Raw genomic sequence first — 27,238 nt, forward strand, 5'->3', positions numbered from 1 at the left:
GCAAAGATGGAGCCTTGCTCTGCCTCCGTGTGCAAGCAGGGTGCTGCAGCCAAAGGGTAACTGATTAGATATCAGCCTCTCTTATCATGTTCCAGGGCACAGACAAAAGCTAGAAGACCAAGCCAAACCCTTCACCGACCGCTACGGGGAGCTGGAACGGCTGCGCCAGTCCATGAGAGTCACCCCAACAACACCCAACCCCCGCGGAGCCCTCAGCACCCCCAGCCACTTTGGGTCCCAGGCTCAAACTCCAATACAAGGTAACTGGCTGAGTGCCCCAGCCTGGCATCACCCCCAAACCCTCGTGCCCCTGACACGGCCAGACAGGGAGTGGAGCTGGGCTGGAGTCCAGCTCTGCCCGGGGTGAGGAGCCCAGCCTGGGGTCACACCAGGGAGGGGCTTGGTTTGGTTTGTTGACCCTGGAAGCTTTTTTGCACCCGTTCGATCAGCAGATGGCTGCTGAGTCACAACCCCTGGTGGCTCTGCTGTGTGCACCATGAGACAGAGCCATGGGATCATGGCTGTGAGGTGTTGGGAGAAGCTGAGCAGCTGCAGCAGGAAGGGGAGGGAGATGAGAGCAAACCGCTTTGGATCCAGGAGCTCCTTTGACACGAAGGTGCCCATGTAGACGCTTAAGCATCAGCTCCAGAGGGTGCTTTGTACTTTGCATGCTAATCCCAAGGGTTTCTTATCTCGTTGCATTGTGTTTATGCCAAGTCTGGTGATCCATCACCCAATTCCAGCATAGTCCCCCACACGCACGCACACCTGCATGGAGCACGCGTGCGCATGCACCCCCGAGCCTTTGCCATCAGCACAGCTCAGCCCTCAGGCATTCCCTGGGAATCTGCATCCCAGTTTCTTGCCAGGAAAGAGGTAGGAATTGCCACCAGAGTTACCCAAGAAAGGTCAGCCTGCTGGTTCCCATGCTCAGCCCTAAACTGAGCATTTGGATTTGGAAATGATGGAATGGGTTGCGTTGGAAGGAACCTCAAAGCTCATCCAGTTCCAACCCCCTGCCATGGGCAGAGACACCTCCACCAGCCCAGATTGGTCAGGGCCTCATCCAACCTGGCCTTGAACATCTCCAGGGAGGGGGCATCCATAGCCTCCCTGGGCAACCTGTGCCAGAGTCTCTCCACCCTCACTATAAAGGATTTCTTCCTGATCTCCAGTCTCGATCTGCCCTCCTCAGACTTCATTCCATTCCCTTTTGTCCTGATCAAAAGTCCCTCCCCAGCCCTGGTGGCTCCGCGGCTCTCAGCACAGCCAGATGCCACCAGGATGGATGGAGAGAGAGAGAGAGAGAGAGAGAGAGAGAGAGAGAGAGAGAGAGAAAGAGAGAGAGAGAGAGAGAAACCATTCCCCTGCCTGCACCTGAGAGCTGCTCCTTCTCCAGGCGGTTTTCATCTCAGTGGCGTTTCCCTTTGGAAAACCAGCAGAGATGTTAACGAGGAATTAAGGGCCAAGCATTTAAGCTCTTTGTGCTTTGAGTTCTGGTGAGAAGTTGCCTTTCTCTGGAAGGTTTCCTGTGAAAAGTTCCACGAAGCCTTTTGCAGAGGTTGCCTTTGCAGAGGTGAGGTTTGAAGCCCTCCGTGTGGCTGGCAGAGAGGGTGTCTGCGGCACCGAAAGAACCCCAACAAACCCCAAACATGTTGGAAAACGTTACCCAAACTGTTAAAAGCTGCCCTGCTCCTCCCCACCCCCAAATTGCAGCCCAGGTTTAATTTATTTCTCATTGAAATGCAAATCTTTATGCTTGGAATTTTCATTGATATTAGCAGGGTTTATGAGAAGCAACTCAGGCATTTCTTTTTTTGGGGGGAAGGATTGTCAGTCGATGTGGATTTGAAAAGAGCACGAGGGAGAGAGAGGGGTAAAAAAAAAAAACCCCAAATTCCCCCAAAAAGAGTTTTCTAGGCTCGTCCCATTGGCTGCATAATAAAGAAAGAGGTTTTCTGGGGGAAGGGAAGGAAAGAATTAAAATGAGTACTTTAAATTAGCTCAGTCCCCTGTAGTGTCAGAAACCCAACCAGCGGCGTCTGGAGCAGACGATCAGGTGATGACACAAATTCAACACCAAACAAAAACACATTTCCACACACCCCCCTCCCAAAAAACCCCAACCCAACAACCAGCTGGCCACAAGCTGCTGCCCCGTGCCAAATTCCCAAATGTCAAGTGACAGCAGGAGTGGAGACACACGGAATTAGCCACCCCCAAATCATCCCTGCCGAGCGGCTCCAAAGGGAGCCGGAATGCGGCGGGAGGCAGTTTGTACACGCTCTGCTCTTGGCTCCCTCCTTCCCGGGCTGGAGCAAATGGATGAAAAATTCCTTGTGGGTTCTTCCCAGTGGAGCTGGGAGAGGAATCAGCTCAGCAGGTTTCAGATCTCAAGCCTGCCCGCAGAAGACTGCCTATAAGCAATCAGAATCGTAACACTAATACTCATCATCATCATCATCACCATCATCATCACAAAATCCCACCTCTTTCCCTCTCTCCCTCTCTCTCTCCCACACTCACACACGTGGCTTATTCACAAAGATCATCATTTTCAGCCAGGCAAGTGGAGCCTGCCCCCGTGCCAAGATCAACACAGGAGCTAACAGGGCTGTAATTCTCACGACTTGGCACGTTCCTGGGCAGCGCACACGAGAAGGTGATTAGCAGCGAGCACAACGAGATAGGGCTCGGGAGGGGGGGACAGGGCAGGCTGCAGTTCCTCTGGCCCCTGCTGCCCTTTACCTGGTTGCTTCCCAACCTGAATGTTTCCCAGCCCTGGGATTAAAAGGGGCCATGCTGAGGTGGAAGGGGCAGCATTTCCCCTCCACCCTCGCCCGCTGCCGGCAGCCCTCTGCTCGCCTGCTGCCGGTGCTTGGCCTCTGGGTTCTGCTGACCCAGCACTTTGCATCAACCTTTCCTAATCCTCTTCTGGCACAACCAGGCCGGGGAGCTGAGGTGCTCAGAAAGAGGTAGGAGTCAGACACCTCAGATCCCTCAGCACAGCACGTGAGCTCTTGGGCTCTGCAGCAGAGAGGCTGAGTTGATGTCTGGGAGGAACTGGAGTCCTTTGCTTTGGCCCAGCCCAACCTTTCCTTCCTGGGAGTGAAGGCTGTGGAGATCGTGGCAAGGACGTTGGTGTGGATGGGAGAAGGATTTGGCCTTCAGCCATCTCCAGAAGACTTTCAGTGAAGCAGCCCCGGGAGGTTATAAATAGCCCCCATGTAAAATGATCATGCTGAGGTTAGATGGTCTCAAACCAAAAGCCTCCCAGTAAAGAAAAGCTTCTGAAGGGCATGCCAGGAAACACGGGGGGAGAGTATGCTCAGCACCATGGCTGGGCAGGGCAGGTCCTGCTCTCCTGCTGGTTTCCCACTGCCCAGTCTCAGTGTCTTTCAGCGGCCTCAGTCTTGCCTTATCTCATGCAGGGGGAGAACCAACCCCTTCCCATGCCTGTCCCCAAATGGGATGGACATTTGCAACCCTCCAGACACCAGATCTTGTTCCTACTTACAGGGCTTTGGGAAGACAAAAAAGGTAACTCAGGGTTCAGCTCAGGGTAGCTGTGATGAGAATCCAAGCCTCTAGCTGGGAAGGTAGGGCATAGACTCATAGAACGTCAGGGGCTGGAAGGGATCTCCAAAGCTCATCCAGTCCAACCCCCTGCAGAACAGAAGCTCCTAGAGCAGATCCCACAGGAACACATCCATGCAGGGTTTGACTATCTCTAGAGAGGGAGGCTCCACAACCCCCCTGGGCAGCCTGTTCCAAGGTTCTGTCACCCTCAGAGGGGAAAAATTCCTCCTCGTGTTTGAATGAAGCTTCCTCTGCCTCAGCTTCCACCATTGCCTCTTGGTCTGTCACTGGGCATCACCCAGCAGAGCCTGGCTCCAGCCTCTGGCACTCACCTGCACATCTTCATAACCATTGCTGAGGTCACCTCTCAGCCTCCTCTACTCCAAGCAGCACATCCCCAGCTCCCCCAGGCTCTCCTTGTAAGAGAGATGTTCCATTCCCTTCATCACCTTTGGGGCAGACAGATTCTCATCTATCAGGCTGCTTTGCTTCCCTGGCTTCAGCAGAGCAGAGCTGTTTGCCTCCGTTGAGGATTTGGCCCTGATATGAGGTCTGGAAAATATGAGGTTTTGAAATCCCTTCTCTCCCATCCCCTCTGCAGAGCGAGGCACCAAGCTGTCATTAGGATGGCTGGGAATGGTTCCTTATTATGGGGCAGGCAGAGCCAGAGCCCTGCCTGCCTGCTCCCTTCTCAGCTTTGTCTTCCTAGCTCGAAAAAACAAACCCCCAAATCGAGTAGCTCTCAAAAGCCAAGCAAGATGCCAGGGAGCTTCCTTCTGCCAGCCTTTGCCTGCTTCTCGGGGGCCCCCCTTGCTCTGGGGAAGAAGTGGGCTGGTGGCAGTCACACAGATCCTCCCCGGGGGGGAGCTGGGATGGTCTTAGCCAGCCCACAGTGGTCCAGGCAAAGCTTTGCCCTTGCCCAGGTTTGGGCTGCGCTTCGTGCAGAGCTGCTCTGCTCCCGCTGCAGCACAGGGAACTGCCCATGCAGGCGGCTCTGTGGTGGGATCTTCTTCAGCCACTCAGAAGCAGCTGTGTGCCTTGTCCAGCAGCACGAAGGGGCCTGGTGTACGCGAGGGCAGCTGCAAAGTGGCTTCAAATAGGATCTGCTCCATACTGGGGTGAGCTGATGGCTGCCTCTCACCGCTCCTTGGTGCCCTCCGGAGCTCTCCGGCGACACCGAGTTCCCTCTGCTCCGTGGGGAGAGCAGGAGAGGCTCCGGATCCTCTTGCAAGCTCCGTCCTGCTTCTGCTAGCCTTAGTGTCTGCTGAAGGGGTTGGGAGAGGTTGTGCTGGTGCAGAGCATTCGGATCTGCTGCTCTGGGAGCTGCTCAGCTCTAACCAGCTCCAGTTGCAGTCCATGACTCAAGGCCAGCGTCAGGTTTTGCAGGCGGCTCAGCCGTCAGCAGAGCGCTTCACCCTCTGCATCTGGAGTCAGAAATCTCTCTCTTGCCTCGTTTGAGATATACATTTTTAAAGTGTCAGGTTACTTTTAAGAAGCCTCTTGGCATAGGCAGGCGGTGCCCTATTGTTTCTGAAATGCAACGTGGCTGCTCTGAGGCTAAGCCCTGAATTATGGGCCCAGCAAATACCCTGAATTGCTGCTTCCTAATCCCCGTCCAGATCGACTTATGGTTTCTCTAAAATATCCGTTTCTTAATGGACAGAAACATTTTACCGTGAGCAGAGACTAAATTGTTTCCAAAGGAAGCTAAGGCAGGCATTAGTGGGAAGAGAGCACATTGTGGGATCCAGCGCCAGCCTCAAAGGAAGGAGCGCTCTGGAGATGGGCTTCCTGCCTGCTCTCAGGCTCCGCAGCCTGCCCTGCCTGCCTGCAAACTGCTTTTCTGCTCCTCTCAATTACATCTGCCCATTGCTCAGTGTGTGTCCCTCAAATGAATTTGGCCTGTAACCATCAAAGAGCTCAACCACAGGCCGGTGCTGGACGGGAGCATCCCCCCCCACCCAGCGCCCACCGCCGCTGCTTTTGCCGCTGCCGTGCAGCTGCCTCCGTCTGCCGGCCGCAGCTCAGGTGCCAGAGCGCCGCAGCTCCTACCAAGCAGCAGCAGAGTAAAACACCAGCTGAGCTTGCACCGAGCGCAGCTGACTTGGCCTCAGGCTCCAGGGATGCCACCCTGCCTTTGACGTGGGATTTCTGCTACGCTGGCATCCTCGCTGCCAGACTCCGAGCGCCCACAGGGAGCCTCCGGCCGCCCTCTCACTGCAGGAGGGCATTGGCTGCATTGCTGCTGGGCTGCTTGGCTGCAGTGCAGCCCCAGAGCAGGGGGAGCAGGGCTGCAGCTCCACCTCCTACCACCCCACCAGCTCCCCTGTCAGCCTGCTGCTCCGCAGTGGGTTTCCCATGGCAGAGCTGGCCTGCTCCGAACCCGCTCTGCAGGCAAGGTGGTCTAGCTGCAGGCTGGGTTGTAAATTCAGCAACTTCCTTTTATGTAGTCAGGGCTTGTTAAGGTTTTTTTTAATACTCTTTGAATGCAGGTAAAGAGCAAAGCAGAGGCAGGCCAGAGGGAGTGCCTGCCATCCAGGGAGCCTTTGCAGCTCAGCCCACCCACCCGCTCCAGCTAGCACCGTTAGCCGATTCATTAGCTTCACGGGGCGGAGGGACGCGACCGAGCCCGGGGCGGGGCAGGGGGATGCAGGCAGAGCTCTGAGCATGGTGAGGGGAAGAGAGAAGCTGCGGTGGGAGAGTAAACTGGGAGAGCTTGGCTTGTTTAGTCTAGGAAGAGGCAGACTGGGAGTACAGATGATTGCTCTGTATAAATACATCCAGGGGGTAAACACCAGGGAGGGAGAGGAGCTAATGCAAGCTCTGAAGGACAGTGCTGGCACAGGGGATAGGGCTGAACTGGCCCCAGATACAATCTAGGCTGGATATTAGAAGGAGGATCATGGAATCATAGAATGGTTGAGATGGGAAGGGACCTTAAAGGTCATCTAATTCCACCCTCCCTCCCATGGGCAGGGACACCTCCTGCTAGCCCAGGTTGCTTGAGGTTGCAACCTCCAGGGAGGTTGTGGAGCACAGAAGCCTTAGCCTTCTCTTCTGCAGGCTGCACACCCCCAGCTCTCTCAGCCTCTCCTCACAGGGCTGTGCTCCAGGCTTGCTGCCCTTCTCTGGGCACCTTCCAGCATCTCCACATCTCTCTTGAACTGAGGAGCCCAGAACTGGACACAGCACTGCAGGTGTGGCCTGAGCAGTGCAGAGCACAGGGGCAGAAGAAGCTCCCTGGTCCTGCTGTCTGCACAGCAGCCTGCGCTGTTCGGAGAGAGTCAGAGGAGTGAGCAGCAAAGGTGCTTGGCAGCCGTGAGGTGCTCCGGGCAGTGCTGTGATCAGCACCTTCTGTGTGCTGTGTTTTGGTTTGGGGTTGTTTTATTCTTTTTTTTTTTTTTTTTTGGCTCTTGTCGGGGATGTTCTTTGTCAAGCTGTGCAGAGGAAGTCCTTGCACCCAGCTTGTGAGCTGCTCGTACCAGCCACAGAGTGATGGCTCCACAGGGGTGTAACAAACGGATGCTGAGCACACCCTCCCCTCCTAGGGTTATTTTAACTTCAACACCTCCCCTCCTCCCGCCTAAAAAAAGATGACTTTTTGCTCCATTTCTTTGGTGGGGTGAGAGGAAGGGGCCCTTGTCTTTTTTCGTTGGCTCTTGACTTGGAAAGGACTGCACTTGTTAACCCAGGTGGCAGAGGCGTGAGAGCGCGCTGGCGGGCGTGGGTGGGGAGGAGAGATGCCTGCTCTAGAGATGAGCTGGGGCTGCAGAGATCAGATGCAGCTCCTGCACCTTCCTGGAGAGAGCAGCTGCTCTCCACCTTTGGCCACCTGCCTCTCCGTGATGCCAAGGGCAGCAGGGATCTAGAGAAGGAAGCAGGGAGGAAGAGAGGTCAGGAAAGGCACTGAGGTGCTAGAGCAGGCTGCCGAGGGAGGCGGTGGAGTCACCATCCCTGGGGGTGCTGGAAGAATGAGTCGATGTGGCACTGTGGGTCATGGTCTCTGGACATTGGGAAGATTTTCTTTTCCCAGCAAGAGGGGTCAGGCATTGGAATGTGCTGCCCAGGGAGGTGAGGGAGTCACCAACCCCCGGTGTGTTTAAAGGTCGCTCAGGTGTGCTGCTTGGGGATCTGCTCTAGGGGCAGACTTTGCAGAGGAGGCTCATCAGTTGGACTTGATGATCCCAGGGGTCTTTTCCAACATGAATGTTTCTGTGAAGGCTGAACTTGATGATCTCAGAGGCCTCTTCCAAACTTGCTTGAGTGCTGTGTCCAGTTCTGGGCTCCTCAATTCAAGAGAGATGCTGAGGTGCTGAAAGATGTTGAGAGAAGGGCAGCAAGGCTGGGGAGGGGCCTGGAGCACAGCCCTGTGAGGAGAGGAGGCTCAGGGTAGAGCTCATTTCTGTCTGCAGCTGCCTGCAGGGAGGCTGTAGCCAGGTGGGGTTGGGCTCTGCTGCCAGGCAGCCAGGGACAGAAGAAGGGGACACAGCCTCAAGCTGTGCCAGGGCAGGTTGAGGCTGGATGTGAGGAGGAAGTTGTTGTCAGAGAGAGTGATTGGCATTGGAATGGGCTGCCCAGGGAGGTGGTGGAGTGGCTGTGGCTGGAGGTGCTGAAGCCAAGCCTGGCTGGGGCACTTAGTGTCATAGTGTGGTTGGTTGGGCAGGGCTGGGTGCTAGGTTGGGCTGGTGGAGCTTGGATCTCTCTTCCAACCTGCTTGATTCTGTGATTCTATGAAAAATGCTGACAGACATCTTGGGGGTCCAAGCATCACAGAAACTAGTGGAGAAAAAGCAGCCAAAGGTATATGGAGAGAGACAATCTCTGTCCCCTCTCCATCTCCCACATGCAGGAGCATTCCATACATAACCAGGAGCATCACTGCTGCTCACTCTGGTGTCAGCCATCATGGCACAAGACAAGAGAGGAGGTTTTCCTTTCCCCTCCCCCAGGCTATATATCTCATGACAATTTTGCAAGGCAGCTGTGTGCATAGGAGTAGAAAGGTGAGGTATGGCTGAGGATGCTCAGCCTGGAGAAGAGAAGGCTCCAGGTGAACCTCAGAGCTGTCTTCCAGTATCTAAAGGGATCCTCCAGGAAGGCTGCAGAGGGACTTCTGCTGAGAGTGAGTGAGACAGGCCAAGGGAGAATGGTTTGGAGCTGAGGCAGAGCAGGGTTAGACTGGAGCTGAGGAAGAAGTTCTTCAGTAGGAGGGTGGTGAGAGTCTGGCACAGGCTGCCCAGGTAGGCTGTGGCTGTCTCCTCCCTGGAGGTGCTCAAGGCCAGGCTGGATGAGGTCTTGAGCAGCTGAGTCTGGTTCAGAAGTGTCTCTGGGCATGGTGGGGAGGTTGGAGCAGAGGAGTTCTGAGGTCCCTTCCACACTGAGCCATTGTAGGATTCTGTGGTTCACCTGAGAGAGGTATCTTGGCTGTGTAGAACTGCTCAAGGTCCATCCCTTGCTGCATGCCCCCGGATGATGTCCTGCTGCCATACATCCAGCCCCATTGCTGTGCTCTGCCCACACGCCCTGGATGACCTTGTTGAGTTGTCTCTCAAAGCCGTTTTCATGCTGCAGCACTTAAGAAGTCCTCATGCTGCTTTTGCTGCCCTTTTGTCTCTCTAGCCAGAGCAGGTATTTTCCTGGGCTAGGAGGCAGTGGAATTCCCCACTCTTTGTTGGGATGGATGCATATCAGCGCAGTTTAGTCCCAAAAGCCTCTTGCAGGTTCCATTGCCTCAGTTTCACAGGGGCTGCAGAGCAGATCTGCCACTCTTTACCCAGCGGGGGCACAGAGACCAGTCTCAGGCGATCCAGGGCAGCTCCCAAACCCAACATGGTGTTAAGGGAGGTGGCTGAACACACCCAGAAAAACCTCTGTGGTTAGCAGCCTCAGGAACCAGCCTCCCCACCTCTGCTCTCGTTACCAGCCCTCACCACCCTGCCTGGCTCTGCCACGAAGCAGCTCCCACCAGAGGCAGCTCTTTCCATTTATCTCCTTGCCACCCACTCAAGAAAAGACCCAGATTGTCTCTGAGGCAAAAAACCAAACACCCAACCAGAAGGAAAGAAAAAGAAAGCTGCTGTGTCACTGGAGCTGGGTTGTTTTATCTGGAAAGGGGCTTGAGCAGCTCCGAACAAGCCTGTTTCTATCCAGCTCCGTGTGCGAGGGGACTTGGAGGGTCCTCAGAAGGTGCAAATTGCAGCTGCACAATTACATAGCAGGGTGTGCCCGGGCCGAGGTGGTCCCCTGGGCAGGACGGGCCCTGCTGAGGAGACAGTGGCATTACTAATCAGGGCTCTGACCTTTACATGGCTTGTAGCTAATACACATTCCACACTTCCCAAACTCCCCTCCAAAACATTGACATTTCCGCTGATAGATTGGGTCAGGTTTTGGAGTAGTTTGGGGGGGGAGGTGATGGTGCCGAGGGGAGGCGGGGGTGGGGGTGGGGAGGAGAGGACGGGCTCCATCCCCCCTTACAATGGTTAAATTCTTACAGCTAAATGGGCTTATTCAGTTAGCGCAGCAGCTGGTGCGATTTCGAGAAGAAAATAAACATTTCCTTCAAATATTTTGATTGGCAACCGGACAAGCGAAATACTCCAGCGCTGCTCGCCAGGGTCCAAAACAGCGGCCGGGGGCTGGCCGGGGACTAAGCGAGGCAGGGCGTAGTAAATCTCGACCCCCGCGGATGTGTGCGCGTTGCCGGGCTCTGCCCCTGCTGCGGAAGGAGGCAGCCAAAGGCGGCTGCCCGAGCCGTGCTCTGCTGTGGTTTGGGAGGGACTGGGGGGGACGACACACACCCGGGGGGCGGGGGGGTGCAGCTTCGCCCGCTGCCGTTTCCCTGGCGTTTGCCCAGCGCGCTGCTCGCTGCAGGTCGCCGTCCGACGGCTGCCTGAGCGCTGGCAGAGGGCTGCTCCGCTGCGGTGCTAGGTGGTTGTGAAGGGTACAAATGCTGATGTTTGGGTTGGACCTGGAGAAGAGGAGGCTCAGGGGAGACCTCTGCAGCTACCTGAAAGGAGGTTGTAGCCAGGTGGGGTTGGGCCTTTCTGCCAGGCACCCGCGGACAGAACAAGAGGACACAGCCTCAAGCTGTGCCAGGGTAGGTTTAGGCTGGACGTTAGGAAGAAGTTTTACACGGAAAGAGTGATTGGCACTGGAATGGGCTGCCCGGGGAGGTGGTGGAGTCCCCACCCCTGGAGGTGTTTAAAGAGGAGGCTGCCTGAGGCACTTAGTGCCAGGGTTAGTTAATGAGAAGGGTTAGGTGATGGGTTGGACTCGGTTATCCTGGAGGTCTTTTCCAGCCTGGTGAATCCTGTGATTGTGTGACCCTGCTGGGGCCGTTTAGGTGGGGATCTCCTAGCATGGAGCTGCCTCCAGCGGGGGTGTGCGGTCTGAGCGCGGTGCGGATCTGCGAGGTGCGGGAGCAGCCCTGGGGGAGATGTGACGGGAGGGGCAGCTTTGAGGTGAAGGAGACGGGGTGCAGGGGCAGCCCTGAGGGGATGGCACTGAGGCGAAGGGGGGGACCCGGCCTCGCTCCCCGCCTCGCTGGCGGCCCGGGGCCGTTCCCGCTGCCGCCGCCGCCGCGCCGGGTGCCGGTTCCCGCCTGGAGGCTCCCCGGGCCGGGCGCGGCTGCAGCTCCCTCTAGCGGCCACCTCCCTCCCTCCCTCCGCGGGGCCGTTGCGCTCTGCCGGCAGTGGGACCGGCCCCGGCCGGGGTTTCCCCTGCGGCGTGGAGCCTGGACCGTGAGTGACATTGGTGTGGTTGAAGAGGAGGCCCCGGGAGGAGCCGCTTCGTGCCCTCAGCTCCCGGCGGGTGTTGCAGCGGGGAGCGGGCATGGACTGGTTTGGCATCCCTGGGCTGCGGGAAAAGAGACTCTGACATAGAGTCATAGATGGACTTTGCCAGTACCCAGGTTTGGGTGCTGAATGACAAAGTCGGAAAGGACCTTTAAAGGTCGTCTCCAACCCTCTTGCAGCCAGCAGGGACATCTCCGACCAGAGCAGGTTGCTCAGCACCCCAGACAACCTGACCTGGAGTGGTTGCGGGCATGAGGCAGCTCCCACCTTTCTGGGCAGCCTGGGGCAGGCTCTCACCACCCTCACTGCCAAATATTTTGCCCTTCTCTCCGGTCTGAATCTCCCTCTTTTAGTTTTAACCATCACCCTTTGTCCTGCTGTCTGGTTCCACGGCTTGGGAGGGCTAAACGCTTCCTCTAGGAGGGCTAACAAACCCTTCAAACAACTCCCCCTTCAAAGGTGGTTTTTGAGTTGTTTGGAGGGAGGGTTTTAGCCTCAGACTGATTGGTTCTGGGCCTGACTTTAAGCCCAGGGGCCAGCGAAGATGAAAAGGAGTTGGTCATGGTCACTTGGATGTCCTACTGGCTCAGTGGGACTGTGGATGTTGCTGATTGGGGCAGGCACAGGCAAGGGCTTTGCTTTCTAAGGGCTTTGCTGTCTAAGATGTTTGCTCTCTAAGGGGTTCACCCCTGCACACACTCAGCTCTACAGAGGCCCAACCCTGCAGCGTGCTTCTGTCAGAGATCAGGGATTCAAAGCCTGGCTCCTGGAGGGCTCATCCACTGCCCATCACTGTTTTGCCATCAATAGATGGAGCCTCTCTAGCCCTGGCAGCAGCTCTGTGCTTCACCCTCCACACACACAGCCTTTAATTAACTCCCTTGCATGCTAAATTGGTAGCAAGGACACTGCCAACCGTTGCAAGCTGAGGCCAATAAAATGCAGTGTCTTAAAGAAAAAACAAACCAGCAACCCCAAACCTCTTTGGGAAGGTTCTAGAGGAAAAGGCAAATGTGCCCTGAGCACTTAAGGTTTTATTTCCATTTGCATTTTATGGAGCATTATTTATGGGCATGTGAAAGCTAAGGCAGGAGTGCGGTCTGGTGGCTGCAGATTGTCATCTGCTCTGGGGAAGGTAGCGAGCAGCAGGCTGGGGTTTCTGAGGGCTGGGGAGGAATTTGGGGATGGATTTCTCTCAGTGCATGGCAAAAGAGCCCAGCTGCTGGGATTGAAGTGGTGAGGCTGCCTGGGTTTGAGGAGGAGGCATCCAGAAAGCAGCACTTGTGCTCTTCAGTCTGAGTTCTGCCAGGGGTTTGTCCTATGGTCCTACCACGGAGCAAAGCTGGAGATGGGGAGATTCAGCCTGGACGTGAGGAGGAAGTTGTTCAGCATGAGAGTGGTGAGAGCCTGGAATGGGTTGCCCAGGGAGGTGTTTGAGGCCAGGCTGGATGAGGCTGTTGGCAGCCTGCTCTAGGGTAGGATGTCCCTGGGCATGGCAGGGGGATTGGAACTGGCTGCTCCTTGTGGTCCCTTCCAACCTTGACTGATTCTCTGATTCCACCTCAGGCTGCAGTACTAAAGCTACAGGCTCTGCTCAAGCTGCTTCTTGCAGAGGTGGTCCCCAGGTCTCAGCTCCTGACAGCAGTTTTGGTGTTGCAGTAGGTTGGCTTTCACAGAACCACAGACAGACCTCAGACATCATCCAGCCCAACCTTCAGCCCAGCACCCAAGGGTCAGCACTAAACCATGTCCCTAAGGGCCAGGTCTGCACATTGCTTACACACCTCCGGGTGCTGTGACCCCATCCCTGCCCTGGGCAGACCATTCCAGTGCCTGATAATCCCCTCTGTGAAGAAGCATTTCCTAGCATCCAGCCTCAGCCTCCTCTGGCACAGCTTAAAACCATTTCCTCTAGTCCTGTCGCTTGCCACCAAAAAGAGGCTGCCCCCTCCTTGCTCCAGCCTCCCTTCAGGTAGCTCTCTAGCGATGGGACGGGGCAGGGCGTCCTGCCAGCAGGCTGAGCTGTGAAACCAGCTTGGCTCGGTGAGCCGTGAGCGTCTCTTCACCGCGCGGTCCCCTCCCAGCCCAAGCACGGTGCCTGCGTGCGGCATGCCCGCGGCCGGGCTCGGCTGCCTCCTGCGCAGAGCGGTGCGGTTCGTGACAGCTTTGAGCTGCTTCTCTCTTATCTCGCCCCAAAGCCACAGCCACGTTCACAAACCAGGTGCTCCCCCACCTTTCTCCTCTGTGGAGCCTGCGTGGGAAGCCAGGCGCTGCCGAGCGCCCGCAAAAGCGGCCGGAGGGGAGGGAGGAACCTTCCCTCCTCTCCCCTGCTCCTTGCAGCGGCCGATGGCTGAAGGACTCGCCCGGGATGAGAAAGAGGGTTCAGAGCAAATCCCCTCCCTAGCTGCTCCTCCAGAGCATGCCTTTGCCGTTTGCTAGCTTGAAGGGATGAGTTCATTCTTCCCGGGGAAACGCTGCAGGGCCTGGAACGTCAGCCCGGAGAAGCTGAAAAGGCTTCATCACAATTCATAGAGATGAAACACCTCCTCCCCTCCTCATGCATAGCAAACCTGCAGTCATCTGAACGTGTCTGCCTGTGCATCTGCATCCCCGGCCCCAGCAGGCATGCTCCTCCTGCTCGTCTCACACATTTTCCTGCTCTCAGCCAATTCAAGGTCCAGCCAAGGTGGCCAAAAAGAAAGCCACTGAGACCAGCTGACACCTCAGAGCTGGGGTGGCTCTGCTGCGAGCAAGGGGAAAATAGAGGTCTTAGGAGTAAACAGGAAGGATAAAAAGCCACCTCCAGCTGGCCCAGGCTCTGAGCTTGGCACACCAGCCAAGCATTTTGGGCTGGGAATGCTCTTTTTAGGGATTTTCATCTCCTGCAGGGTGTGACAAAGCTGAGAAAGGAGCAGCCACAACTCTTCCAGCCACGCACAGCCAGTGCCAGGGGTTAGTGTCTCGAGGTCTCAAGGGCAGAAATTTTGCATCTCTCCTTCTTGGAGAGCAAAACTCATTTCTCTCCATCTCGGATGCACCAAGGCCAGAGGTGTGCTGGGCTCTGCCAGGAAACGGCACCAGGACAGCTGGGAGAGCCACAGCAAAGCCTTGAGGTCCAGAGACCTGCTGGTGTGGATTCCTATCTCTAAGCTGGGCTCCCCAGGGGAGCACACAGCCCAGCAGCACCAAGCAGAGGTCCCTCTCAACATTACAAATTAGCTGCAACCCCCTCCCCTGTGGTTTTAAGACCCCCAGCAAGAAAAGGCATTGGGGCATCCAAGGAAGCTGGGTGACATCCCCACCACACTGACCCAAATCTTCCCTCCAGCAGAAGAGTTTCTCACTCTCTATCCTCTGGGAAGGAGAAAGAGAACTCAAGCAGAGGGATATTGTGGCTCCTAGCTTGGGAGTTTTCAGCTGTGTGTTTATCAGCTCCATCCCCTGATGCTATCAGCACGAACAGGCCACCCACAAGAAGGCTTAGCAGGCTGGTCTGGACTCCAGCTTTTCCTCCCTGTCTCCCTGTGTGTGTATATACACCACTGAGTAGCTCAGGGGCTGCTCATCTGGGGCCTGCATCCCTTTATTTACTACACAGCTGATGTAATGGCTAAACACTCTGGGGGCTTTCCCCCCCCCTGTGTTTATGGGGTGTGGTTTCATCATTTTCTTGGTAATCCACCCGAGATGAATAGAGCCCAGGAGAAGCCAGCACAGTCATGTCCCTTCTTGGGTAGGAAACAACAAACTGTGGGACAGGAAATGGGAACAGCATAAACAAACGGGGCCAGGAGTTGTCCATTTCAGTTCTCCAGCTCCCTTCCCCTGGCAGATCCCGGAGATGTTTTCCCCTCTGACTTTAATTCCCTGGCCAGGGGGTGGCCCAGGCTGCAGGACAAACTCTCCAAGCCTCAAGGATAGAATCACAGAATCACAGAACTTTAGGGGTTGGGAAGGGACCTCTGGAGATCATCTGCTCCAACCCCCCCCTGCCCCTGGCATGCTGCTGCCCACAGCCACACCATGCAGCACAGGAAACAGGAGTGAACTGTTCAGGCTGCATCACCCAAATCCTGGCTCTGTCCCGGGAAGGTGAGCAGGTGGGTGGCCAAGGATGATAGAAGCATGGAGTCATGGAATGGCAGGGGTTGGAAGGGATCTCCAGAGTCTAACCCTCTCCTGCCAAAGCAGGGCACACAGGAACATGCAGGTGGAGTTGGAAAGCCTCCAGAGAAGGAGACTCCACAGCCTCTCTGGGCAGCCTGCTCCAGGGTTATGCACCCTCACACCAAAGGATCTTCTCCTCCTGTTGAGGTGGAACGTACTGAGCTCCAGCTTGCAGCTGCTGTTCCTTGCCCTGCCACTGGGCACCAACCGTAAGAGCCTGGCACCTTCCCCCTGACCCCCACCCCTCAGCTATTGACAGGCATCGCTCAGGCCCCTACTCAGCCTTCTCCTCCCCAGCCTAAGCAGCCCCAGGGCTCTCAGCTGGAGTTCCCATTCCGCTCCCTCCATCCTCCTCTCGCCTCTAACCAGCCACTCTCTCCCTCCACCCCCGCAGGCACCTCAGACCTGGGCCCCTTCTCTGACCCCCGGCAGTTCGAACGCTCCTTCTCGACGCTGCCGGCGCTGACTGAGACCAGGTTCTCGGACCCGCGGATGCACTACCCCGGGGCCATGTCCACCGCCTTCCCCTACACCGCCGCTCCCTCGGCCGCGGGCATCGGCGGCATCAGCATGAGCAGCATGCCCACGGCCACGCGCTTCCACCACACCTACCTGCCGCCCCCTTACCCTGGCTCCACGCAAAACCAGAGTGGACCCTTCCAGGCCAACCCTTCTCCCTACCACTTGTACTACGGCACCTCCTCGGGCTCCTACCAGTTCTCCATGGTGGCGGGCGGCGAGCGCTCCCCCACCAGGATGCTCTCCTCCTGCACCAGCGCCTCGGCAGGGAACAACCTGATGAATCCCAACCTGGGCACTCAGAGCGAGGGGGTGGACGCGGATGGCAGCCACAGCAACTCCCCCACGGCCATGACGACTACTGGCAGGATGGATGAGTCTGTCTGGAGGCCCTACTAGGAGGAACTCAGCGGGGAACCGGCAGCTCTAACTTAAATCAGCCACTGTTACCTTACTCCTTTGGATAGTGAGTAGAGCAAAATGATGCCTAGGGATAAAGGTGAACCAAAGTCTCCCAACCCCAAAAGCAACCCAGGATCCTCTGCATGCAAGCGTGGGCAAACGCCAGGTGAAGCTGGGCCAGGACCTGCTCTGCATTACAGGAGGAGTGTCCAAGGGGGCTTGAATCCGGCGCCCGATCTGCTTCCTCTCCTATGCTCCTAGGATGTGGACTGTACATAGAGGAAAAAAGCCAACCCAGGACGTGTGGAATCAGCTGTTTGCTTCTTGCAGAACACTTCTCAGTCGTCTCACTCACATCTCTCCACCCACACAAAGCATGCAGAAGCCCCAGAAAGCTCACCCTCCTTCCGCGGAGTGGTTCAGGGAAGAGGAGGGATCAGAGAGGCAGCCAAGGCAGCTCCCAGCCAGCACAGGAGGCCTGAGCAGAGGGACAAGAGGGACCAAACCAGGAGAGTCCCCTCTCCTTGCCTTCCTTTTTGTCCCTCCCCACCAGTGCTGGGCTCCTGACCGCCACAAAGCTCCTGACCAGCCGTGGCACCTGAGAGTCTGGTGGGGACTGGCAGGGGCTGTGTGCCCCTGGGCTGGCATCAGCCACACGAACAGGAGCTGTGATGTCATCTTTGTTATGACTTGCTGCCGGTGGCAGAGGTTTGGGTGTTCATTTTTGTTGGTCACTGTCATCATTTTTAAAGCAGTAGTGTGGCTGATCCCAGGCCTGGCACCCCCCCTACCCCCACCTGCCCCCCTCCCCAGGGCCCTTTCCTCTGTGTTTACACAGGAGATGTGTTCTGGTTTTGTTCTCTCTGCTCTCTCATCCTGACCTCACCCTTCAGCTCTTTGCCCCTCTCAGCGAGCCTCAGTGGTGTGGCTGGAGTGAAGGTGGCCTTCAGGACGAGCCCAGACGGTGTGAGATGCACTTCCAAGAGCATTAGCTGCAAAAGGGACTTGGGAGCCTTTGCTGTGAGCCTGCCACAGCTCTCTGAGTCTTCCTCTTGAGTGGTGACACAGGCAGCTGGTGGCAAAGCTGTCACCACTCCCCCCCAGGGTGGTCACCCAGGGACATGTGATGACCTCCTTGGATTCAGAGACGACTTAGCCTGGGGCAGTTCATCCTGAAAGCTCTAACTGAGGTTTGGGGAAAGCAGCAGTGTCTGCTCAGTCCCTTGGTGGTGGGAATGTTGTGAAGCATCCTGATCTGTTCTCCAGCCCCTCACCCTCCTCCCCTTCCCTTCCTCTTCCCCCAGGTACCTTGCTGTAGATGAAATAAGCTGCAGAAGGGGCACTGGAGGTGCTGCTGGCCTGTCGGTAGCTGGGGGCACCACGCAGCCTCTGGAGGAGCCTTGGCTGCTGGGCACCTCACACCCTCAGAGCTGACACTGAAGAGGTTGCAAACCTGAGTGGGAGATGTCCCTGCCCGTGGCAGGGTGGTTGGAACTTGGTGATTTTCAAGGTCCATTTCAGCTCAACTCATTCTGTGGTTTTTAGGATTCTGGGATTCAAACAGGAGGTCACAGGCAGCTGGAGAGGTGCCAAAGGCTCCCCCAAGGCTGGGTTAGTGACCAGGCTGTCCCACAAGCTGGCTGTGCTTTCTGCTGGCCTGGGAAGTCAGGCTGGCTTTGGGATCCCTCCTGCTGGCAGTGCTGAGGCTGTGTGGGGAGCAGGTAGCCATGGCACCCACTGCCCTCAGAGCATGCCCTCAGCAAAGGGGCTGCAGACAGCGCCCAGCAACCAGTGCCACCACTAACTGAGCAGCTTGGGATGAGAATAAGAGATCTGGAAGCCCAGAGCTGCCCTCCTGGCCCCTCTCTGTCCAAGTTTCACCACTGCAGCCAGGCAGCCCATGCCCACATCCCAGCTTGGCAGCACTCGGTCGAGGTCCGGAGCGTTGTAATTGCACTACTGCAGCAAGGCTGGAGCACCGCTCCTGGCAGAGCTGTGATGACCACTCCTGAGTTAAATAAGCACCAAGAAGAGCAGCTCTTGGAGACAGTAACAATAATAAATAACAATAATACCAACCAACAATAAAAGCAGCCCTACCCCAGCAGAACTGCAGCCTCCACTTGCCTTAGCGCCAGCCAGCACCTCCCCAGCGCTGCCCAGCTGCTGGAACTGGAGCCCAGAGCCTGCCTGGTGATGGGTTTATGCCTGGTGGCTGCTGGAAGGCACAAAGGGAAGAAGGCATTGGTTAGTCCTAGGTTAATTGGAGACTGTTTGCCCTGGAGTGGAAAGGGTAAGGAGGTGGCAGCAGTGGTGCTCTGCTGCCGCACTGCCACGTGAAGGTGTAAATATCTGCACCTGGGGTCGGATGCAGCTGGCCCCAGGCCAGGCCAAGCCAAGAGAGGTTTGTTTTTTTTTTTTTTGCTTTGCACTATCTTTTGCTTTTTTTTTTGTTTGTTTGGTTGTTTGTTTGGTTGTTGTTTTGTTTTGAGAGGGTAAAGCTAAACAAACCCAACTGCACAATGGCTTGTACAGCCGAGCCCCCAGCCCTGCCTTTGGGCTGGCTCAGAGAATATTTAACTGTAAGGAAAAAGGAAAAACACAAAATAAGGACAAAAAAAAAAATCAGTTTTTTTTTTTTGGTTGTTTTATTATTTTTTTGGGGGGGTCTTTGTTTGTTAGAATAATATAATTCTTAAATGTCTTGAAGGATTTCCCCATTTCTTAATAATGCTTCTACTACTTGGCTGTGCAGGGTTAAAGAGAACAAGAAACCAAGGAGAGAGAGGAGAGCAAAGAGCTTTGGAGATAAGAGAGGCCAAAGTGGTTGCTTGGTTTTGGTTGTTTTGTTCTTTCTTAATGGTGTCTTAGGATGGACATCAAAAGCCAAAGCCCAGATGCTAGTGGTACCAAAGGGTGAGGTTCTTGGGGTAACAGCCCAGCCCTACTTGAAGGTTCTGCCCTATATTTAATATGTAGCCCTTCTTTTTAACCTGTAGCACTTGTCACTGGGAATGGAGATGGGGGGGGGGGGGGGGGGGGGGGAGGGGGGGAGGGGGAGGGAGAGGGGGAAGAGGAGGGTCTACTCCTGTTGGTGTCATTGGAAGAAGCTGGTGGCTGGAGGAGTTCTCTGCTGTGCTGGCTTCGAGGAGGACAGAGCCTGAGCTGCTGGGTGACTGCCTTGGCAGGGAGCCAGCAAGATGGCCTGGGCCAGCTGCTGGTGGTGATGTCCCCCCCAGTGCAGGTGGTGGTGGTGTCAGGCTCCTCTGTACTCCTCTCCCTCATGACTCCCATGTGGAACAATAAAGGTTACAAACTGCCTGCTGCCTTCTGCCTGCTGCTGCCTCAGAACCATAGAACCAGCCAGGTTGGCAGAGAGCTCCAAGCTCCTCCAGCCCAACCTAGCACCCAGCCCTGCCCAACCAACCAGACCATGGCACTAAGTGCTCCAGCCAGGCTTGGCTGCAACACCTCCAGCCACAGCCACTCCACCACCTCCCTGGGCAGCCCATTCCAATGCCAATCACTCTCTCTGACAACAACTTCCTCCTCACATCCAGCCTCAACCTGCCCTGCCACAGCTTGAGGCTGTGTCCCCTTCTTCTGTCCCTGGCTGCCTGGCAGCAGAGCCCAACCCCACCTGGCTACAGCCTCCCTTCAGGCAGCTGCAGGCAGCAATGAGCTCTGCCCTGAGCCTCCTCTGCTGCAGGCTGCACCCCCCCCAGCTCCCTCAGCCTCTCCTCTCAGGGCTGTGCTCCACTTCCCAAGGCACAAAACCTCCTGCCCAAACCCTGCCCAAGACCCAGACCCCAAACCCTCACCACTCACCTCCAGTCTCTCTGAGGAGAGAGCTGCAAAGCAAAACTCCAAACCTCCCAGCCTGGGCAGCATCCACTGCCAGCCTGCTGGAGGCTGGGGGCTCCTGAGCAGCCAAACCACTCAGTGCAAGCATCAGTGTTGAGCCCAGCAGCAGCGTGCCAGGGCGATGCCACACTGTGCCCCTGCTGCCCAGGGGTGGCCATGCTGCAGCTGAAGCTCTGCCTCTTGGTTGCAGCAGCTCTGTAAGGCTGCAGCATTTGCATGGGAAGAGGAAATAAAAGAGCAAAGAGAAAAAAAGAAAACCCAAAACACCAAACCAGAGGAAAAGCCTGAAGAAAGCCACAATAAATGCCAGGATGGGTGAGGACTCAGCTCCACAGCCCTGGCCAGAGGAAATGGGTTTCAAGACAAACCCAAGACTTAGCTGCCTCTGCCTCACAGCTCCTGGCAGAGGAAACACCCCAAGGTGCAGCTATAAATGCAGGAACTTCCCATTCCAGATTGACCTGCAGCCTCCTTTGGAGCTGCAGTGAAAAGAGGGATGAAGCAAAGAGAAAGAAGAGGAGGATGAAGAAAAAGGGCTTTCTGGAACCATCCTGCACTGGGTCACCTATGGCAAAGGGCATTCTGAGTGGGGCAGCTCCTCCACAAAGCAGCTTTGGTACTGGTGAGGTGGAGCGAGGCTGGGGCTGGATCAGGCACTGCCAGAGCAAATCAGTGCTGAGGGGACAAGGCAGGAGCCAAAACACAACTGGGAGGCCCAGGCAGCTCCAGGAGCTGATGGTCACAGGCAGCTCAGGAGTTGATGGGTACAGGCAGCTCAGGGAGTTGATGGTCACAGGCAGCTCAGGAGTTGATGGGTACAGGCAGATCATGAATTGATGGTCACAGGCAGCTCAGGAGCTGATGGTCACAGGCAGCTCAGGAGCTGATGGTTGCAGGCAGCTAACCCCTGAGGGCCAGGTGGGTGTTATCTTCCTCTGGGTGCTATTTTGCTGTGGGCTACCTACCAAGCACAGGATCCAGGTGCAGATGACCTTTGGAAGTCTTTTCCATCCCTACCCATGCTGGGATTCTACAAGCACCTCCAAGGGCATCCTGCAGGGGGTTCATTCTGCTTGCTGGGCCGTCCTGCAGGAGGGGGCTGGAGGAGGAGGCTCTCTGGTTCAAAACCCCAAACCAGGCAGGCTGTGTTTGCCCACAAATGGGATTCCAGCACCACCTCCTTGCTGCTCAGCTCCTGCCAGGATGCCTGCTGGACCTGGAGTCTGCTTGCTTCTGGCTTGGGCAGCCCAGGCAGTGTGCAGGGGATCATCACAGAATGAGCTGGGTTGGAAGGGACCTTAAAGCTCATCCAGTTCCAACCCCCTGCCATGGGCAGAGGCACACATTGCCCAAAGCCTCATCCAGCCTGGCCTTAAGCACTGCCAGGGAATGAGGGGTCCACAACTTCTCTGGGCAACCTGTCCCAGTGTCTCACCACCCTCAGAGTGAGAGCTTCCACCTGATGTCCAGTCTGAATCTCCTCTGCTCCAGTTCCAAACCACTGCTCCTTGTCCCCCCACTCCAAGCCCTCCTAAGCAGTCCCTCCCCAGCTCTCCTGGAGCCCCTTTGGGTACTGGGAGGCTGCTCTGAGCTCTCCAGGCTGAACCTCCCCAACTCTCCCAGCCTGTGCCCGCAGCAGAGGTTCTCCAGCCCTCTCATCACCTCCATGGCCTCCTCTGGACCTGCTCTAACAGCTCCATGTCCTTCCTGTGCTGGGGACTCCGGAGCTGGACACACCACGTTAGGGGCACGGCCCTGGGCTGCCAGCTGGCCACAGGCAGCAGCTCCCGCGGCTGGCAGGCAGCAGGCAGGGGAAGCAGCTCCACTTCAAAGGGCTGGGGCAGGAGAGGCAGGGGGTTAGATGGGCCGATAGGAGGCTCTCATCAGGCCAGGGCAGCCGAGGCTGCATCCCGGGGCGGGGGTGCACGGTGCCGTTTCGGTGCACCCCCCCAGCTGAGCGCCCCCGGGCAGACACCTGCCTGCGTGGGCACAGGCGTGATGGGACAGGTCCCTGTGGCCAGGGCACGCGTGCCCAGCGGCACCCAGCGGCACCCAGCGGCACCCAGCGGCACCCAGCGGCGCCTGCCAGCCCTGCTCGGGCACCTCTGCCTGGCTGCCTGCCCGCGGGGCTCTGCGGCTGCCCTGGGGATGCTCTGCTCTTGTGGGGCAGGATTTGGCCCCGGGACTGGGGCAGGAGCATCCCTCCCTGCTGCTGCAGCACCTGAGGGGCAGTGCTGCTGGGTGCTGCCTGCGTGAGTGCTCTTTTAAGCAGCTGCAATGTGCCCTGAGCTGCTGCAGGCAGGGGCACAGGGCTGGGAATTCTGCTGGCCCTTTGGTGAGGCAACAAAAGCAGCCCTGGGATGGCACCAGGGAGAGCACAGTGGTGCTGCCCTACACTGTGCCCACGGCACACTGCTGCCCACAGCCACACCACACAGCACACCAGCAGTGACCTCTCTGAGCTGCACCACCCAAACCCTGGCTCCATCCCGGGAAGGGGAGCAGGTAGGTGGCCAAGGATGACAGAAGCATGGAACCATGGAAGGGCAGGGGTTGGAAGAGACCTCTGGAGATTGAGCCCAACTCCTGTCAGAGCAGGGCACACAGGAATACATCCAGGTGGGTCTGGAAAGGCTCCAGAGGAGACTCCACAGCCTCTCTGGGCAGCCTGCTCCAGGGCTCTGCGCCCTCACACCAAAGGATCTTCTCCTCCTGTCGCGGTGGAACCTGCTGGGCTCCAGCTTGCAGCTGCTGTTCCTTGTCCTGTCACTGGGCACCACCCACAAGATGCTGGCACCTTCCTCCTGACCCCCACCCCCCAGCTATTCACAGGCACTGACCAGATCCCCTCCCAGGATCAGTCCAAGCTCTCCATCACCACCCCAAGCTCCAGAGGTGCAGTGAACTCCTTCTCCAGCCCCTGCCTGTGCTCTGGCAGGGCTCCAGCAGGGATATTTCACACCAGTGCTACCAGGCAGGGCATTTCCTTTCCCTTCCAGCAGCCAGCAGAGCCCCCCCCAGGTCCTGCACACTGCTTTTGCCTTTACTCTGGGGAGCAAACCAAGCTCAGCAGAGCTGGGCTGGGCTGCAGAGAGGGGACCTGGAGGTGCCGTTCCCAGTCCTGTCCCTGGGCTGGCTGCAGCCTGCTCCCCCTGTTTGCCTTTGCAGCTGAGGGGTTTACTGCAGGCAGGAACACCCAGGGGCTCTTTTTTGTGTGCTGTCTGCCATGAAATCGATCCAGTAATTTCATTTCTCAGCCATAAATGAAACGAGCTGTGAAGCAAAGTTGGGTGTTTAAGCCAGAGTGAAAGAATGAATTGTTCTAATGGGGGATGTTAACGAGGGGATTAAATGTTCCTGCAAAGCTGGGGGGGGTGGGGGGTCCCCAGGCTGCCCCTGCCTGCTGCTGAGGTTTTTTAGGGCTCCCTGCATCCCTCCCTCCTGCTGCCTCAGAGCTGTGTGGTCCAGCACCAAGCCACAGCCATCCCTGTCTGGGTGGGCAACCACCCTTCACCCTCTCCCCTTTCCCTGCATCTCAGCAGGGACCCCCCTGGGTGCAGAGCAGCTCTGGAGGGCCTTTGAGGTGCAGACTCACGGGGAGGTGCTTGCTGTGGGATGGAGCCATTGGGGCAGCTTTGGCAGCTCCTCTTCAGCTGCATCATCCTCGTGCCAGCAGCTCACTTCCACCTGGAGATGGACTGAAAACAAAGCCGGGGGGGGGGACACACAGTAAAAGAAGTCTCTTAACAGAAGCCTCTCATCTGACCCAAAGGCAGCATTCCGGGGGGGGGAGGCACACACAAACCCCCTCTGCTGTCCAGGGAGGCTGCACAGAAGCTTCCATCCTCAGGGCCAGGCAGTTTGCAGCCCCCAGTGAGGCAGGCACTGCTCAGTCTCTTGCAGGGTTTGTTCAGCTCCATGCTGCCAAACACTGAGCCCAACATTTGGTCTGGGCTCCCTGCCCTCACCCTGGCAGCCTGACCCTGGGAGCCCTCCTCACCCAACAAGCAATCACTGCTCTCATCTCCCCTCCTGCCCCTGCTGACCCAGGGCAGGAGAGAGAACTTTGCCAAGGGCAACACCACCAGGACCACATCCTCCCAGTGCACGGGGTTGGACTGGGGCATGGAAGCAGGGAATGGCTTCAGCTGGAGGAGCCTTCGAAGAGCATTGAGTCCAACCACTGACCTGACACCACCATGGCCACTACACCACGTCCTGGAGTGCCATGGGCACATGGCTCCTCTGTCAGCACAGGCTGAGGGAGCTGGGGGGGTGCAGCCTGCAGAGGAGAAGGCTCCAGGGGGACCTCAGAGCTGTCTTCCAGTATCTAAAGGGATCCTCCAGGAAGGCTGCAGAGGAAACTCTTCCTGAGGGTGTCTGAGACAGGCCAAGAGGGAATGATTTGGAGCTGAGGCAGAGCAGGCTGAGAGTGGAGCTGAGGAAGAAGTTCTGCAGTAGGAGGATGGTGAGAGCCTGGCACAGGCTGCCCAGGGAGGCTGTGGCTGCCTCCTCCCAGGGCCAGGCTGGATGAGGCCTTGAGCAGCTGAGTCTGGTTAAGAGGTGTCCCTGGGCATGGTGGGGAGGTTGGAGCAGAGGAGCTCTGAGCTCCCTTCCAGCCTGAGCCCTGCTGTGATTCTGTGACCACACTGCAGGGATGTTGGATCCTGGAGCCGTGGAGATGCTTCAGTTGGGAAAGCTCTGAGCTCCCTGAGCCCAGCCACTGAGCTGACACCACCACAGCCATTGCACCACGTCCTGGAGTGCCATGGCCACACAACCTTTAAAGGTCCTTTCCAACCCCACTGCCTGCTGGAATTCTGTGATCTTTACACCACTCAAATACCCACCCCCCCACCCCCCCCCAGAAAAACCCTAAAGTAAAACCCCAACCTGCCAGTGAGAGCCCTTTAGGGCCAGGAGCAGCTCCAACCAAATTCCTTGCATCTGCCCCAACCCTTCCCCAGCTTGGGCTGGATCCCCCTGGAAATCCTGGCAAAGAAAACCCACACAGGGCATGAGAAAAGAGCAATTAAAGGGGAAAAAAAGAAGAAGAATTTGGTTCTCACTAAACCCCCTGAAGGTGGGGGGGGGGGGGGGGGGTCTGTGCCTCTCAATGGTGCTTTGATTCCTGGAGATGATGGAATGTTTGCAGAAGGCTGCAGAAATGCTCTCTCCACCTTCCTATCTCCACATCAGCCACAAACTGAGCCAGAGGCTTCCCCACCACCACCACCCCCCCCCCCCAATAGAAGTGGGGAGCAGAGGATGCAGATGCAACCCCCCCCCCCCCCGGACTCCATTTACCTTGAGGTTTCAGTTTCAAACCACTCTGCTGGTTCCTTGTGGCTTTGGAAGCTGAGGAGATAATGCAGGGGGGGGAGGGGGGGAATAAGTGTGGAAAATGCTGCAGGAATTCTCTTGAAGGAGGATTTTGATGCTTTGATTTCGGGGAGGGGAAGCCCTTGGCACGTGCAGGCACCCACCCACCTGCCCTGGGCACTGTGGGCAGGCAGCAGAGAGGCATTTCCAACCGTGCCAACCACCACAGTGCCCTGGAAGGGAGCTCAGAGCATCTCTGCTCCAACCTCCTCACCTTGCCCAGGGACTCCTCTCAGCCAGGCTCAGCTGCTCAAGGCCTCATCCAGCCTGGCCTCAGGCACCCCCAGGCAGGAGGCAGCCTCCCTGGGCAGCCTGTGCCAGGCTCTTTGCCTAGAGGACTGATTTGTTTTGGCTGTCTCCCATCACTGCTCTGGGATGCTCCAGCTGCTGCCTTCGCCAAATGCCCTTTCCCTGGTGCCAACCTTTAGGTTGAGCTTGATTTGGTGTCTGGGGACTGGAAAGGAGGAGCTTGGTCTTTGCATGGGCTGGTCACAGGTGCCCTCTGGAGCCGGGGGTCAGGATGGGCTGGGCTGGGCTGGCTGCAGGTTGCCTCCAGATCCAAGGCTCATGCTGGGCTAGCCACAGGTCCCCTCTTGTGCTGGCATGGCCACAGGTCTCTTCCAGACCCAAGGCTTGTGCTGGGCTGGGGTGGCCACAAGTCCTCTGCAGAGCCAGAGCACAGCCCCACTGTGCCAGCTGTCCCCAGGGCACAGCCATCCCCTCTCTCTGCAGAGAGCATTGTGAGCCAGGCAGCTCCTGGGGGGCAATGCCTCTGCGCTGGCCGCAGCCCAGCCAAGCCATGGCACAACCCCAGGGCCACCCTCCAGGCCTCACCTTCCTCATGCCATCCCCATCTCAGATGGCATTTCAGGTGGCTCCACACTTTCTCTTGCAGCTCAAAAGAACCCCAAACCTCTCAGGCACCTTTGCACCTCGGTGCCACCTTAGGGCACACGTGGAGGTGGTGCAAGCCCAGCCCTGGGCACCTCGGCACGGGCTGGTTGGACTGGTTGGGCTGGCTGAGCAGCACCCACGGCACCCAGACACGCTGTGCTCACCCCTATCTCTGCTTCTCCCTCCTCCCCCTCACGGCAGCTCACCTGCTGCTGGATGTGAAAGCCTCATCTCAATTACAAGAGCCATTAGTCGCCGCCCAAGAAAGGGCCACCCAGTCTGCGGTGGCAGAGTGCCACTGCGGGTGCCCAGCCCCACCGCCCCGAGCTGCAGATCACCTGCAGCACTGCCGGCTCAGAGCTGTCAGCAAACCCTCCCAGAGGGGTTAGAGGGAGCTGGGGTGCTTGAGCAGACCCGAGGGAGCCCTGCCAGGGAGGATGCCACCGCTCCAGCCCTGCCCTGCTGACCCCATGCCTGCAGCAGAGCAGCTGCCAGCTGCTTGTGCAGCTGCTGCCTGAGTCGTGGTCCCTGCAGCGTGCTGGGGTCCAGCTGAGCAGCAGTGACCCAGGGGAGGCTGACAGAGTGGGCTCCATGCCTGGCCACGGCACTTCTGCCTGCTCTGCCTGCGGGCAGCT

At 57.3% G+C, this 27,238-nt stretch overlaps 1 protein-coding gene across 2 annotated transcripts in view; it reads left to right on the forward strand.

Moving 5' to 3' along the window:
* The window catches only part of RUNX3 (RUNX family transcription factor 3), a 42,597-nt gene extending 26,137 nt beyond the window's left edge, over positions 1 to 16,460 (forward strand). Inside the window, exons 4-5 of one of the 2 annotated variants that reach the window (XM_064172574.1) lie at positions 96 to 272; positions 15,946 to 16,460. In XM_064172574.1, coding sequence (XP_064028644.1) covers positions 96 to 272; positions 15,946 to 16,460 — 692 coding nt within the window. Of the gene's footprint in view, positions 1 to 95; positions 273 to 15,936 lie in introns of both variants that reach the window. The other variant, XM_064172573.1, reaches the window with a different exon arrangement.
* Positions 16,461 to 27,238: the final 10,778 nt, after the last annotated feature.

The sequence above is a fragment of the Pogoniulus pusillus genome, chromosome 37, assembly GCF_015220805.1.
Source record: "Pogoniulus pusillus isolate bPogPus1 chromosome 37, bPogPus1.pri, whole genome shotgun sequence".
In the NCBI taxonomy this organism is placed as follows: domain Eukaryota; kingdom Metazoa; phylum Chordata; class Aves; order Piciformes; family Lybiidae; genus Pogoniulus; species Pogoniulus pusillus.